This window comes from Pantherophis guttatus, chromosome 1 (assembly GCF_059756535.1).
Source record: "Pantherophis guttatus breed Tessera chromosome 1, ASM5975653v1, whole genome shotgun sequence".
In the NCBI taxonomy this organism is placed as follows: Eukaryota; Metazoa; Chordata; class Lepidosauria; order Squamata; family Colubridae; genus Pantherophis; species Pantherophis guttatus.
The window spans coordinates 153,943,109-153,959,654 of NC_142063.1; the positions used below are offsets into that span (position 1 = coordinate 153,943,109).

Consider the following 16,546-nt stretch of genomic DNA (forward strand, 5'->3'; position numbering starts at 1 on the left):
TCCTGCCTTCTAATTAACATGAAGAAAAAAAAGAGAAATGAAGAGAAGCACATTCAGACTTGCAAGCTTGATGTTAGCCCTATCAGGTAGACAAGATTAAGAATGACCTAAAACTATTTTTAACAGAAGAGCTATAGTAATCAAATCAAGACCATCCATTATATTGACTACATGGGATAATGATATATAGTTGGGCGTCACCAATACTGATGATACCACATCGTGACCCAATGGTTATCCTATCCCCAGCATTTTCGTGTAAATATTAAACAGCAGGGGAGAAAGCACTGAACTCTGTAGCATCCCACAAATGAGCAACTGCTTGACTAATATCTCTTGTCCAGTGGTGAAATCTAATTTTTTTTACTACCAGTTCTGTGTGCGTGGTTTGGTGGGCGTGGCAGGGGAAGGATACTGCAAAATCTCCATTCCCTCCCCACTCCTGGGGGAAGGATATTGCAAAATTTCCATTCCCACCCCACTCTGGGACCAGCCAGAGGTGGTATTGCTGGTTCTCCGAAATGCTCAAAATTTCCGCTACCGGTTCTCTAGAACCTGTCAGAACCTGCTGGATTTCACCCCTGCTCTTCTCCATCCCCCTCTAAAGAAAGAGTGAAACCACTCCAGGCTTCAACACATGGACCCTAGTCAAGTATACTCAAGATTTTGGTGAAGTAAAATAGCAAAGTGCTAGACTAACTAGTCAAAGTACCCAGACATGGGATCTACCTGTTGTCCTTTCCTTAAAAGTAAATAAGTTACCCTAAACAGGGTTACTAGACGACACTCTTCCAATATATAAAAAAAGAGTAGTAATGATACTTTCCCTCCATTATCCCACTAGTTTAGATTCAAACCTGAACATATATCCATTGTCAGTCAACTTATATTGTGTGTTTCTCCACTGGTGCTTAAGGAAATTCATCCCTTTTCTAGGATTCAAAAGTTGATGAATGGGAAGAAGGAAATTCTTCAGGGTTTACTCCCCCATTGCACGGTGATAAGTTACTTGCATATATGTCTTAAATTGCAACTATATCTTACGTTGCAACATATACAGTATATGCAATGTACAAAACATCTGCAGTGAAAAAAATTGCAAATGGTTTATCCAGTCTTTACACAGAAGTAAAGAAGATTCCATGAGAAGACTTGAGAGAATTCCTCACACTTTCTCTTCCTTCTGATTTATTTACTTTTCTCACCCAGAGAAAATAAGAATCTAATTCTCACAGTAGAAATGTATATGGTTAAAAGGAATAAGGAGCCTTCAGCCAAATCAGTAGCCTTGTAGGCAGCATTCAGACAAGCATCTGGTACAGTTCCAGGATATAAAAGGTTAGGCAAAACATCAGCTTTTCTTACCTCTGATTGAAATAAATGATCTTGGGCAAGTTGCCACCTCTTAAGAGCCTATGACCACTAAAAAGGTATAATTTGTTACTTATCAACCTCAGAAAGATTCAGTTGACTTGCTTCAGTATTGGGTGGAATATCAGATAGAATTTCCATTGCGATTCATTATAATATTCTTTTTTACAATTGCTACAAGCACCTACTGAATATTATTGGGAAGATATTATCCTGCTGCCAGACAAGGTCAATTTTTTTTTAATTTAGCAAGAGAATTCCTGTACCTAGTTGAATGGGAGACTTCTGGGAAATACCGGAATTGTAATCTAAATTGGGAAATTAAAAAAGCATCTCACAGGAAGACAGTTGCAAATTACCCCTGTTTTGTTGCCAAGAAAATACACAGACATGGATATGAAGTGACCAGGAGTCAAAATTAACTCAAAGGAGGCTTCATGTTTACTTTTATCATTCAAGAGTAAAATGTTTGTATGCTTAAGAAACATGTTTCCATGGACTTACGAAAGAAGCAAACTCCTTTTACAGGTTTTCCCTTTTTGTTTTAAAAATGTTTAATCTAGTCACACTTACTCCCATTTATTAGATTTTTTCTGAAGACTGTATCAATCTTGTTCCATTGCTTTTTTTAAAGGCCACCCTCAGATATCAATCATTATGTTCCTCAACCATTTGTTCAGTGACCGTGGGGATTTTCAATGATTTAATAAAGTTTATTTGAAACATATCCTGGTTTTTTTCCCTTGAAAAAGTAAAAGGCTTAAGGATACAGTACATAGTATTCCAACTCAGTGGTGAAATCCAACAGGTTCTGACAGGTGCTGGAGAACCGGTAGCAGAAATTTTAAGCAGTTCGGAGAACCGGCAAATACCACCTCTGGCTAGCCCCAGAGTGGGGTGGGAATGGAGATTTTGCAATATCCTTCCCCCAGGAGTGGGGAGGGAATGGGGATTTTGCAGTATCCTTTCCCTGGAGTGGACTGGGAATGGGGATTTTGCAGTATCCTTCCCCAGGAGTGGGGAGGGAATGGAGATTTTGCAGTATCCTTCCCCTGCCACGCCCACCAAGCCACGCCCACCAAGCCACGCCCACAGAACCGGTAGTAAAAAAAATTTGGATTTCACCACTGTTTCAACTGCTGGAGCAGTTGGACAGGATCCTTAGCCTCAGGAAACAACCCATACTATGAGGACCTTATTTTGCTTAACTAAGGTTCATGGTATTAGTGAACAGATACACTCAACCAGAATAGGAATTGTTAATCCACAAGAAATAAATTTTAATATATTCCCTATTTTCACAGGGATGCCTGACAAGGAGAATATGTCTAATAGCAGCCTGTGTTCAATCGCTAAGAACAGCAATAAGGTAAATAATGTTGTCCATTTTGTTTCGGTGGGAGGAGAAGAAACGCTAGGCATCACTATGCAGCTAACTAAATTTATTTCTTGAGAAAGCAATAATACGGGTAGTCCTTGGTTTACAACAGAACGTTTAGTGACCGTTGGAAGTTACAACGTCACTGAAAAGAGTGATTTATGACCATTTCCCACACTTATGATCATTGCCATGGTCACGTGATCAAAATTCAGCCACTTGGCAACTGACTCAGAGTTGTGACAATTGCAGTGTCCCCCGGGTCATGTGATCACCTTTTGCGACCTTCTGGCAACCAAAGTCAATGGGCAAGCCAAATTCACTTAACAACCGTGTTACTAAATTAACAACTGAAGTGATTCACATAACAAATATGGTTGTAAAATGGGTCAAAATTCACTTAACAAATGTTTCACTTAGCAACAGAAATTTTGGGCTCAATTGTGGTCATAAGTCAAGGACCACCTCTAGCCAAAGCCTAGAAATGCATCACTTTATATTTGTACAGATGTGTGTATTTTGATAAGGCAAAGGTCTACACGTTTTCACCCATGGCAGATTAAATACATCAAACCACAGGAAATACCAGTGTCACTATGGTTAATGTGGAGAATAAAAATAGACTAAGAGGAAAATACTCATTTCTGAGACTGAACTTGCAGAAGCATTCTGTTTATATACAATTGATTGGAAAAATACAACTAAGCCAGTGATGATTAATTTTGACAGGATAAGCAACTTCCTTACTCTGTGGTAATAAGATATTTGGAGATAGAAAATATAAATTGTTTAGTTATATCAAAAGGTTCAGAAACTGATAAGCATACATTCTGCATGTCTAAACACCTAATCCCTCTTGTAGTAAAAACAACAGCAACAGCACACTTATCTAGAGATCCAGCCCTATTATTAGATAGAGATCTAGCTCTGTTATTAGTTATTAGAGATGATGACCACATCAGACAACAGAATTGATGTCAAGGAAGAAAAATTGATACTGAAAGAAAATTGTCCTGGTCTTTGCCGTCAAGTATAGTTGTGGATACTTTTCTTTTACCAATATTAAAGTAAAACTCAATTGGTAGCATAGCTCTCGTATCAGAAGCAACAAGGCACTACCAGGTTGACAGGATTAGCCTGTAACATTACCATTGCCCAGGAGACGCCCATTTGGGGGTTCCTTTCATGTCCCCGGCGGAAGGTAGAGCCAAAGACAGGAGCTCAACCCTGCCCAATTGCAGCACTCAGGTTTCAAACATGGGCTTGTTAACCTCCTACCCAGCGACCACACGAGCCATCGTGCTTCTTAACTCCATTGATGTCCAGTTGGCTTTTATATGTAGAACAGAGGGAAGAGGCAAATATTTCAGCTCAGGCAGCGGAATATTTCAAATTAGGTTTGCACTTTTAAGATTTGGTTTATATTTTTTGGACTAACTCAGCTAATGAGACTGGTTCTGCATCACTCCAGTGGTAATGTATCCACATTGTTCAGAATCTTTGTGAGCTTATACCTCCATCAAACAGTCAAACAAACAGAATGCCAAATGTAATCACACTGGGTACTGCAACTGCCTAGATAGAAATTGTAAATGTTGGTGGAAGCAGAGCAAAGCTGGGAGTTTGAAAGTTGTTTCAACTGTGGAAACTTTAGTTTTAAAAAAATCCTGGAAACTCTGATCATCTGGCCACGCTCTAGTGATGGAAAAATGGTTCTGTTCAAGTGAACCTTTCCCCCCCATATTTTCTCTCTCACAGGTTCTCATGGAATCCTAGCGTTCCATTGAACACCATTTGAAAAACCCTGATGTAAGCATGGCAATACACAGCTGGGCCATTCCAGAAAATATCTAAATGGGATTTAAAGGGGGAAACACCCCAAAAACATAACCAAACATCTGCAAAAGTTTTCTGGAGTAATTTCACTTTTTAAAAAAAGCATGGAATTCTAAATTAATCAAGAACCACCACTGAAGTGCAGTGGCCATAGAAATCTGTATGCTATCCATCCTGAGAACAATATTTCACTTTCTATTTTAGATTGAAAGACATATGTAGTTGAGCCGGTGTTAGGTCTATATGTTATGTTCTTTGTTGCCTCTAGAATAATATTCTTGAAAAGACCCAGATAAAATCCGGATGATTTTCAGGATGCTATTAAAGACTAGCTATGTCTTTAAGTTCATCCTGGGTTAGAATGAACACCGAGCTTCTGCTGTATGGATTTTTTGGGGAAGGGGAGGGGTTAATATATTTATCTCCGAGGCACTAATTATTTTGCTTTCTTTTATTGTAATGTAAGCTACCCAGAATCTTTTAGAGCCAGACAGCTGTTAAAATGTCTGTCTGTCTGTCTGTCTGAATAAATGGATGAACAAATAAATAACTGTCTTCATCATCATGAAAAAATCATGGGCTCTACTTTTTGGTCTTCAGAAGTTAAAGATAAAATTATGAATTTGATAGCATGATGTTTTGCTGCTGTAGCCCAAACAAAGGAGGAAATTTATGTGTTAAGCCTTTCCCTGGCAGAACACATCCATTTAGAGCCTTCCCTTCCCTTCCTCAAAAGTTGTAAACAAAGATCCAAAATATTTCATCCCCTTGGGATATTACTTGACTATTAAGGCCTGCGCCTTTCCATAGAAAGACATGACCTCTCATTAAAACTGAAATTAGAAAACAGCCCAATAAAACTAGGTTTATTTTTATTTATACCTAAAGATACTGTATTGTAGCAGCTTTTTTTTAGTTCATCTGTTTTTATTTCCTAAGATTAAAGAATTAACAGATCTCAAGAAGGAATGGTTTAGGTACAAGATAATCGAGAGACAATAACTGTTCCATTAAATATAAATACACACACACAAACTTTTTTCTTCATATGCAAATCCACCGTTTCCTGTCTCTTCTATTTCCTTAGACAGACTGATCGTTTTAAAACATCTTTTAAATCTTTAATATCTTTGCTAACATTGTTGCATCTCCTCGCTTTTCCTTCTGCCTTAGAATGTACTTCCCGCCTTACTCTCATCCTGCATGAAAATAAACACTTTTGGGTGGAATGAACATCTGACACTTTGATAGCGATTTCCATTGTTATAACAAAGGAAAAAAGATCAGGGCCCCCACATATTTCTTTAAATCCAGGATGGGAGGTTCCTTAGGAAAATTATAGCATCCTAAACTTATGGGGGGGGGGAACTAAAGTAAACTTACTTCAGAATAAATTCTACTGGAATTGTTGTGACTTTTTTTCCCTAAGCATACATGCTTAGAATTGCATTGTAAGTATATTTTTATTACATCCTTTGAGAAAAGGACGATAGCAAACTACATCAATTACTATTCAATATAAAAAGAAGCTAATGCTTTTCTAGCAGCAACAGGGAAGTTTGTGAAATATTATTGAATAATTCTAAAAAAAAATTCAATAGAATAGGAAACAAATTCTATCTCATACATAAGATAATGGCAATAAGAAATTTAGACAAGATGACCTTAGATGGGGCTATTGAAAGGATGAAAGGTAGTGAAGCTATGAATGCACTGGAGGCAGGAGGTTGAATAATGGTGCCATATTAAATAAATAAATAAACAAACAAACATGATGGTCTCAAGATGCAGAATGCATGCTGGAGGAAGATTTGCTGTGTTGACGGAATGGAATTGGGGCACATCCCAGGCCATATTGTTCCGTGCCAGGGTTAACATTGGAGGTGTTTAGCTATCACTGATTGTGCTTCAATGCTGATTAGAGTTGGTATATTGGAAGGCCAAAATAATTTTCTTTTCAGTTTTTAGATTCTCGGTATTCTGGGGATAGGATCACAAATAGTTAGAGTTTGGGGGGGTGTCACTATTAAAACAGATGAAATACAATTAAAAATATTATCTAGTTTATGGCTCCCCATTCTTTCTACTCAGGACTTTGATATAGCTAGCAAAGCTAGATGGAAATGATCAAAATTGTGATGTAGCATATCTGGCATTGTGAAATCTGAAACAGCTTAATTTATAATATACGGCATAACCATAGTAGTGAGAAAATGCATTTTACTAGTATGAATATTCATATTAGATGTTAGAGAGAGTGGTAGAAAAAACAACATAAAATTTGGCTATAGCTAGTGGGGACAAAGTTTTGGGTTTGGTCTGGTTTCTTTCCACATCAGCGTCAAAAAGCATTTCATTATTTTTCAAAATTGATGGTTTTGGCAGGCTAGCTTATCGTTTTGTATCAGGATGCGCTTGCAAATAAGTGTTAGAAAAATAATAGGGTGGAAAAAAGGTCCATCATACTGACTCTCAGGAATGCAGGAAATGGAATGTTACAAATATTTTTAGATTAGACTGCATCACTTTTTTGAGCAAGCATTTTTTTCTTGTGTATCAGAAGAAACTATTTTTGGATTGTCTCTTCCTTAATTCCAGTGTTTTCAGAGGAGAGGATATGATGGTTGTTTTTAAAAGCCCACGATGGCTTACTGATTTCTACTTTGATTATTGGTAGGCCCAGGGATGGGTTCTAACATTTTTTACTACCGGTTCTATGGATGTGGCTTATTTTGTGGGTGTGGCTTGATGGTCATGTGACAGTTCTTTAGGATTTAGCAGAGGTACTGGTCTACCAGGCTTTTATCTGCTTGCAGAGCTGTACCAGTCTACTCGTTTGTTTCTGGAGGCACTGGTCTACTCATTTATTTTTGCAGGCACTGGTCTACCCATTTATTTTTGCAGGCACTGGTCTACTCATTTGTTTTCTTTTAACACTGATCAGCTGTAGGGCGGTCCTTTGAAGCCCCGCTGCAAGAGTTTAAATAGTTTTTTTCCCTCTAGCTGATCAGCTGGGACTCAGGAGGCAGCAATAGATTGGGGGGTGGGGCTAAATAAAAGATAAGAATAATGCAGGGGGGCAGAAGGGGAAGGGGGGGGCAGAACCAGTTCGGTGATGTCATATCGTCACCTCTACTGGCTGGGCGGAACCAGGAGGAACCCACCACTGGGTAGGCCACTAAATAGAAAGATCTGGCCAAATTTCAGTTCTGGATTTTTCCAATAACTCAAGAGATCTTCCAACTGAATGTAAGGAAGCTAGCAATAATCTACATCCTGATACCATCCAGATATGATGCATAGGTAATTTTGTTAATAGCATATTCTTTGTCAGCCTTTCAAGGAAGAGAAATGGAAAGAGATGAGTAATTCTCAGATTATATCACTTTATAGCTGTGTTTTCATGGAAAGGAACTCCGCTATTGTGCTTTTTTCTTTGGCTTCCATTTAGCTCTTCCACTTGGCTAGACAAATCACAGATTGTATAGAGAATCTTCCAAATCTTGAATCATGATTTGTTCCTTTTCAACAAACCAAATTTTGGAAGCCAGCGGTTGATCTTGGGTTACAGCTATTGACTTGCTCAAGAGTTTAACAGCCAAAGGGCAGGATTCAGATGATGTGCTTAGCAAACAATGTCTGTTTTGCTTAGTCAAAGAAGTCAAGCAAGAGAGAAAAGATGGTGTGCTTCAGTGAGCCAAGGTTCACCAGATGCTAGCTTACTGTTTCAAGGGAGCATTATTTGGTTCTAAGGGTCTGGAGGAGTTGTATCATGTACTTTGATGATCTCTTGTAGCTGTATGATAGCCTGAGCACTGGCAGCCACAGAGCCTACTGCAAGTTCCACCCTTTGTATAGGTGGGTGTGATATCATGACACAAGTATAGAAAAGGTGGTCCTTGTGTTGCAATAGCCCAATGTTGTTTTCTTCACTCTATCCCTTGTTTCCATGGAGGTCACTGAATGGTGAATGAACAGGAATTGAGTTCTGTTTTTCTCTCTCTGCCTATCTCTATCCCATATCAAAAAGATGTTTTGCATCCCTCCCTGTGAAAAGATTTTTAATGTTTTCCAATGTTTTTCTACATTTCATTTATGTACCCTGTTTCCCCCAAAATAAGACATCCCCTGATAAGAAGCCCAATTGGGCTTTTGAGCGCATGGCAATAAGGCCAAGCGCTTATTTCAGGGTTCAAAAAGATATAAGACAGGGTCTTATTTTCAGGGAAACACCATAGCTGTTGATTACATATATTTCGTGTATAACTTGGTTTGACCTTGTTTTAATTTCATGGGATTTGGTTTCTTTTTATGTGTCTTTTGCTGCTATTAGAGTGAATAGATATAGATGGCAGCCACTGAACAACCATTTGTTTAGTGACTGCTCAAAATCACAGTGTCACTGAAAAAGTGACTTATAATTAATTGGTCCTTGCACTTAAGACTGTCCCAGCCTCCTCATGGACACATAATCAAAATTAGGACACTTGGCAACTGACATGTATTTATGATGGTTGTGTGTCTTGAGGTCATGTGATCATCATTTGTGACTTTCCTAACCGGCTTCTGACAAGGAAGTCAAAGGAGAAAGCCAAATTCACTTAATAACCATGTGAATCACTGAACAACTACAGTATGACAATATGCTTAACAACCGCAACAAAAAGGTTATAAAATTGGGTGCAATTCACTTAACAACTGCCTCACTTAACAACAGAAGTTCCAGTCCCAATTGTGATTGTAAGTCTGATATTTGTTATCACGAAAATGTGTCTTCCTTAAAATATTAGAAATATCTTGAGTGCCTGGGACTGAATCACATTATGTAAGAAAGAATAAAAGAGCATGTCACTCTGAGGAGCAGTGAGTGGAAGAGTACATGCCAGACAGCTTTGTGATCACTTTATCTTGACATTTATGTTCAGATCATGAGTTTGTCAGTTCTCTTATATAAGTTGAAGTACTGAAACATGTTGGTTGTATACAAGCTGTTATACAACCTGAGTTTCTGAAACGCATTGCATTGCCATTTGAATCATTCTTCCCTGAACATAACCAGTATGTGTGGTGTCTTGAGGTAATCCAAATTTATCATTTAATACGAAGGTTCAACATTAGGACACATTGGTTGCAAAGCAACTGAATTAGTTTAGTCATATATTAGATATTGAGCAGATTCAAGTTGATATTCTTATTTTCTCCAGCAATGCACATATGAAAATACTGTACTGAAATTGCTCTCATCAGAAAGCCAAAATGGCACACAGAATCCAATTAGGCTACAGTATGTAAATAACTTCTGAATTCTGCTCGCATTAGAAATATGATTGCTGATTTTTTGGAGTGCTATTTTTTTTTTATTTTCTATAATACTTTTCTTCCTTCAGAATATTTAACTAATGATTCCCCACCCACCCACCCAAATGGATGTGGAACAACAGAGTTTGATTCGACATTAATTAGTAAGACGTGGTGATACCTACCTGTCCTATGAGATCAGGTAGGAAATGCATGCTCCAGGTCCCATCGGCGAAAGAATGCCAACTAGAAAGACTCAGGAGGAAGATATTTTCTACTGTTGTCCCTTCCCCTTGGAACATTCTGGCCCCCTCTGAAATCAGACTTGCCCCAACCCTGCTGGCCTTTCACAAAATATTAAAACTTCACTTTGCAATCAAGCATGGAGCCCTGATAGTGTGAGTCAGCCCATTTTGTTTGGTTATATTGACTGTGAGGGGTTCTGTTATACTTGGTTACTGTTTTATGCTGCGTAATGTTTACGTTTTTAATAATTGGTTGTGCTTTTATGCAGATTTTATTTTGTTTTAATTGCGAGCTATCCAGAGTCATGTATAACAGATGGACAGCCACATAAATATATTAAGTAACTAATAACTAAAAAATAATGGTAGCCTATGATTTAGGAACAAAGATAGTTCTCAGTATCTTAGTTTATAAGAAAACTCAGTATCTTAGTTTACAAGAAAAATCACAATCTGATCCGATTCTGGGGTTTAGATGGGTTTTGATGGATGGGTCCCTGTTCCACCTGTCAATTATAACTTATGCAGTAGCAGTAGTATCCAGTGCAGAATTGTTGTGATATATTGGAGAAAAATGCTTAACACCAGAAAATGGTTGCCCTGAAGCTAGCGGTTGCTCCAAAATGCTGGCTGCTGTATTTCCCCTTAAATACTGTACATAGTATGGATGTTTTCCCCATTTTAAGTTTTGAAACAAGTTTTGTAGCATTCCAAAAATCTAACAAATTTTTGACCAGAGACCTCACTTGGGCAAATTAAATATCTTAAATACTAAAAGAAATAAAATTGTTCACAAAGCATTTTCAGATCTTTCAGAAATAATGTTCTGTCTCAGGACACTTTTTTTTTTTGAATTACTACTTTCTGATTAGAGAAGTTGTAGGCTTGACTGCTGTCTTAAATATTGGAAAACATGAGTTTATACTGCTCTAGGGGGTGATATGTTTTCTATATGATTTAACCCGCAGAATGATGAACTAGAAAGCAGGTGTCTAGACAGCATTGTAATAACTACAAGCCCAGGTTTTTTTCTGCTTCTACTTGTGAATGTTCCCTGTGTTTTTGTGGCTCTCCAGCTATTAATCTGGTATGGGGAAAAAGCTTTACCTGCTATCGAATATGGGAGCTTTACTTGTGAATCTGATTGAAATGACTGGAATATTATCCAAAGGAGACAACTGAGCATTTGTACAGCATCTCAGGAATTTCTTCAGATTTTACTGAAGGATGTTGAAGACAAGAAGAATGCTGAACATGGTAGTAAAATACCCTTGATTATTTGTTCTTAAGATTTTGCCCAGCAAAATATCTATTGCCAGCTCTGCTCTGACCTCTAGAAAATTGGCAAGAACTTGTTTATTCCAGGAAAGGCTAAAGAAATAGAGAAAGCTGATGTAGATTCAGGAGTTCATTTGTTGTAAAATTTTGTGTCAGTGGCTAAGATGCTGAGCTTATTGATTGAAAGGTCGGCAGTTCAGCGGTTCGAATCCCTAGTGCCGCATAACGGGGTAAGCTCCAGTAGTAGGTTGCTACCGGTTCACCCCAGATTGGGCGAATCGGTAGCGGCGGTGGGAGGCTCCACCCACCCATCCGGACGTCTCTGCGCAGAAGCGTTGTGCACACCCGCAAGCGCATGCATGTCCACAAGCAAACCAGTAGCGACAGAATTTGAAACCCACTACTGGTGAGCTCCTATTCCTTGTCCCAGCTTCTGCCAACCTAGCATTTTGAAAGCACATAAAAAATGCAAGTAGAAAAATAGGGACTACCTTTGGTGGGAAAGAAATAGCGTTCCGTGCGCCTTTGGTGTTTAGTCATGCCGGCCACATGACCACGGAGACATCTTCAGACTCTTCGGCTTTGAAACGGAGATAAGCACCGCCTCCTAGAGACGGGAACAACTAGCACGTATGTGCAAGGAGAACCTTTACCTTTTATAAGTCCCAATATTAATTAACATCTGATTTACATTTTTTTTCTTCTATTTAAAATCTTTAGTCCTGTCTACTGTCGTTTATCTTTTGTTCTGACTTGCAATTATCAGGATAACCAAATTAGTCTGCTTCCCACAAGGTTGTTTTTATAGTTAATTCCAAAATCTTATAGTAAAAGTCAATACAGTATTACAAATTTATCTGGACTCTTAATCTATTTATATCCTTCTTAAACAAAAATCTATTTAGCTTTTTGCTGCTTATTTCAAATTCTATAAGTTCTTAAGCTTGTATTTTTTTAAAAAAAATTCAAGTTGAACATAAATGCACCTTCAAACCTAAGGTTTCTAATAGGTTTAGAATAATCAATCTCCGAAAGTGATTAGAAAGTGAGTTTTGCAAACTGATCATCATCTCCTACATCTCAAATCCATGGAAAAGTATTATCTGTAGTCTCCTCACGAGGAGCAAAGCACAAGTGAGACACTTCCTATCTATCCAATCCCCACTGAAGAGGTTCCAAGGAACTGGTCTACTCACTGGTTCCTTAGTCTTTGTCATAGTCATCAGTTTGTCATACTTGCACCGGAAGGCTCTATTACTTATTTTTTAAGTGTGACATGCTATGTTTTAAAGAAATCTGATTTGCAGAACAAGAGATATTAAAACGGGAATGGCAATTTAGAATGAATTGTATATATGTTTTCCTTTTGAGATGATTAGGATGGTTATTGTGCAGCGACTTCTACTAATAAATAAGAGACAGAATACAAAACCCACAAAAAAGATCCCATCAGGTGGGTTATGGCAGGGGTGTCAAACTCAAGGCTCGCAGGCGAGATCTGGCCTAGGGGTGGTTAGATCTGGCTCACGGGGCTGCCCTGGAAACGGCGAAGGACTAGCTCAGGGTGCCTCTGCCAGCAAAAAGAGTCTTCATTTTTGGCCGCAATGGCCTCTTGCAGCCCTCTGCCAGTGAAAACGGAGCTCGGGGGGGGCTGAACATACCCTCTGGGCTCCATTTTCACTGGCAGAGGACTAGCAAAGCAAACTAAAAACAAAACAAAAGGAGAAATATTTTCCCTTTTGCATTTGAGCATCCAAGAAGGGACAGGAAAGGAGAAAAGGAAAGAGGAAAGACAAAGGAAAAGAAGGAAAGATGGGAAGAGAGCAAGGAAGGAAAAAGAAGGAAAGAGGGGAAGGAAGAAGAAAGGACAATGGAAGAGGGAAGGAGAAGGAAGGAAGGAAGGAAGGAAGGAAGGAAGGAAGGAAGGAAGGAAGGAAGGAAGGAAGGAAGGAAGGAAGGAAGGAAGGAAGGAAGGGGATTATAATGAGAGGGAGGGAGGGTCTGAGGGAAGTCCTGCTTTAGCATTTGGCCACCACAGGTGCCCCCGACACGAGTGATGTCGAGCTGGCCATGTCCCCTGGCCACACACACCGCCCCCCGCCCCTGAGATCAAACACAACTCTGATGCAGCCCTCAATGAAATCAAGTTTGACACCCCTGGGTTACAGGATCACACTAAGTGTAATAAAAAAGGATCTTGTCCTCTTGTTCTCATATAATTTGTTCTGTGTGATTCTATAGGTGCGTGTTCTCTTAGTTTTTAAAATTGGATATTTTCAGGGTAGGAAAAAAAAAGTAAAATGTAATATGGCTTTTTTCAATGTTCAGTACTTCATGCAATCAATGCATTTGGCAACTGTATTTGAAACATGCCTCTGAATCTTAAAATGATTCAATTTTGAAAGACTTATTAAATGTAAATTTGTATTAAATGAATTGTGACTACCTGTCTTTCAAACAATTCTAGACATTGGTGTTATAGTATGAAAACATAACGTGAAGCTAATGGAATAATCAGTAAAAGCATAGAACAACTCTGGAAGCCCTTTTTAATGTAGGAAAGACAATGATGGTGCCAATGCTATCATAATTTAAAGAGATAGGAATCGATAAAGATAAAATGATTTACTGTCCACCTGATAATCTATTCGGAACAGATGTTTAATATCTTAGTAATTTAGTTTACTCATTTTCCACTTTGGAAAGATTTTCCAGTCAAGAACAATTTAGAATTGTTCCTGAGCTGTAAAAATTGCATTTCCAAGCCTTCTGTAGAGAATATTCCCATTGTTTGTATTGTAGTATAAAAATATTGAACAATTATATAAAAACATATGATTTATTACTTTAAAAAAAAATCAGAAGCAAGTTTCGTGGAGTTCAGGAAAATTTACTCCAATACACAATTATTCTCTTAAATTGCTTAATGTCCTCCTGTTAAGCAAGTTGTTTGCATCTAAAGTTTAGGGCAGGAGGTTCAGTTTGCTTTTACACTTCTGGATTGAGTGGGTCAGATTGCTCATTATCTTATCAGGTTATCATTTTAAATATAAAGAAAGGCTATATAACCTTCTTAGAACAAGGTGCTTTTCACTTGTTCTATTTATCCATGCAAAGATTTACAACTTAACAATTTTGGTGGAAAGCTAGCTATGATTTTAGCAAGCAGCCTATTTAGGTATTCTCTAAAATTCTCCTGAATACCCTTTTAACTATTTTAAAATAAATAAATGGGGAATAAATTAAGAAAGACCCACTGTGCTTTCTTTCTCTCCTATAAAATTCAACAGAGTAGCAACCTGAAAATCAAATGCAACTTCCAAATACCTTTATTTCTTCGAGGGAGGGAGGGAGGGAGAGGGTGGGAGGGAGAGAGAGAGAGAGAGAGAGAGACTGCTGAGTCACCTCAGGAAATCTGTTGCACAGGATGAGCAAATAGCACTCTGAGCCAAGCACATTATTTTGTGTCTGACTATGGCAAAGATATTTTCCCTTCTTATTTAAATAGGGATGTTTTATTCCAGCTAAAGAGGTTGCCAATTCACCTCTCTTACTTAGATTAAAACATTTATGGCAAGCAATTTCTTTCTTCCAACTGAGAATGACCACGGCAACGGCAGGCTTAGATTGAACTATACACATGCTAGTTTTGCCTTTTGAAGCAATTTATTCAATTCATGCAAAGCAGTTAAAGCACCTGTTCGGTGGTAGTCGGAAGAGCACAAAAATGACAGGAAAATGAGGCATCATTAGCTGCGTTCTGGTTGTTCAGCGTGTGTTTGTATGCAGACCCTTTTCTGGTTCACATTCCTTTTCTTTTTCTTGGCAAAGAATTACTACTGACATTGGCAGTAATGTGTCATTTTGGTAATGGCTTGGTCATTTTGTGGTAAGGCGATGTGTGTGTTTCTGGAAAGACGCTTGTAGTTTAAAGCAGCCCACGGCAAAATGTTAAATAATGTGCATCTGACATTGTGCTTTGAGCTACATTGGCTTTAACTGTTGCACTATGAAATGTTAAAAAGACTTTTTTTTTTCCAATAGCAACCTGAATTAACTGGTCACTAAAATAGAAATAATATTTAATTCGTTCTTCTTAAATAAACGCAGTGTGTTATTTTTGCCTGAGTTCCTAAGGAATTCCTGCATTAAGTTGTCATCAATGTTTGTTTTACATCCTGTTATTTTGCTAAGCATCATATGCTGGACATCTAACAATAAAATACAGATAAAATTATTAGGGGTGCTTTCATAGGAAGTTTTTATAATTGCCCCATCTCATTCATGAAATCATAGCTGTTTTATTAAACTTGTATTGCCAACTAGCAGGGTGTTTTGATGGCTTGTAAAAAAAGATTATGAACCCTGGTCAATTTTATATCCTCAATTTTTTTCTCAATTTTTTGAGAAAAAAAATATATCTCAATTTTTTTTTATCTCAATTAAATTTCTATTAAGAAAAAAAAAACTGGAATTACCGTATTGGATTTTAGACAGTTAGCATTAGGTTATTTCACTCTAAATACTAAAAATTATAAATAGGACATAAAATCCTACTTTAAAAAATCCCTGTCATATTCAGCAGATTAATATTAGGCACCAGGTCAGCCAATGCTGAAAGCCTATCTAAATATATAAAAATATATTTGCCTGCAGAGGAAGGGCATCCAAGATGGAGCCCCAAAAACATGAGAAAAGCTTGCTAAATTTGAGCCTGGATGTAGCTCGCTACAGAGAAGATATCAAACCTCCCCCCTTTGTGGATCTTAAATGTGGTATTTTAAATATAGTAGAGTGAGACCATATTGTACAAGACTGTAAAATACAAGCCAATAACCAAAGAAGTTGCTGGGATAAGGTAGGCTTGGTTTTTCTGCACTAATTCAAGCCAATAATTGAGTGCAGCATTATACTATCTTAAATTTCCCAATGTTTCTGAAAGAGAGATCTCTGTAGAGCACATTTAAATTAAATGGAATGAATGTAAGGCATATATCACCATGACCAGGTTTGATATCTCCTGGCATAGGAATGGTAGCCTTTGCTACACAGATTCATTCCTGAGTAATTTCGGTACCTCAGGATACAGACTCAGGATTGAATGCTGGAGGATACCCGTCTCTAAACTTGAGTCTTCAGA

The 16,546-nt window shown here is 38.0% G+C and overlaps 1 protein-coding gene across 2 annotated transcripts in view; it reads left to right on the plus strand.

Annotated features, from left to right (window-relative positions):
- The window catches only part of RAPGEF4 (Rap guanine nucleotide exchange factor 4), a 172,735-nt gene that overhangs the window by 91,799 nt on the left and 64,390 nt on the right, over positions 1–16,546 (plus strand). For both annotated transcript variants that reach the window (XM_034427509.3, XM_034427517.3), the window contains one exon: positions 2,676–2,740. In XM_034427509.3, the coding sequence (XP_034283400.2) occupies positions 2,676–2,740 (65 nt within the window). The remainder of the gene's footprint in view (positions 1–2,675; positions 2,741–16,546) is intronic.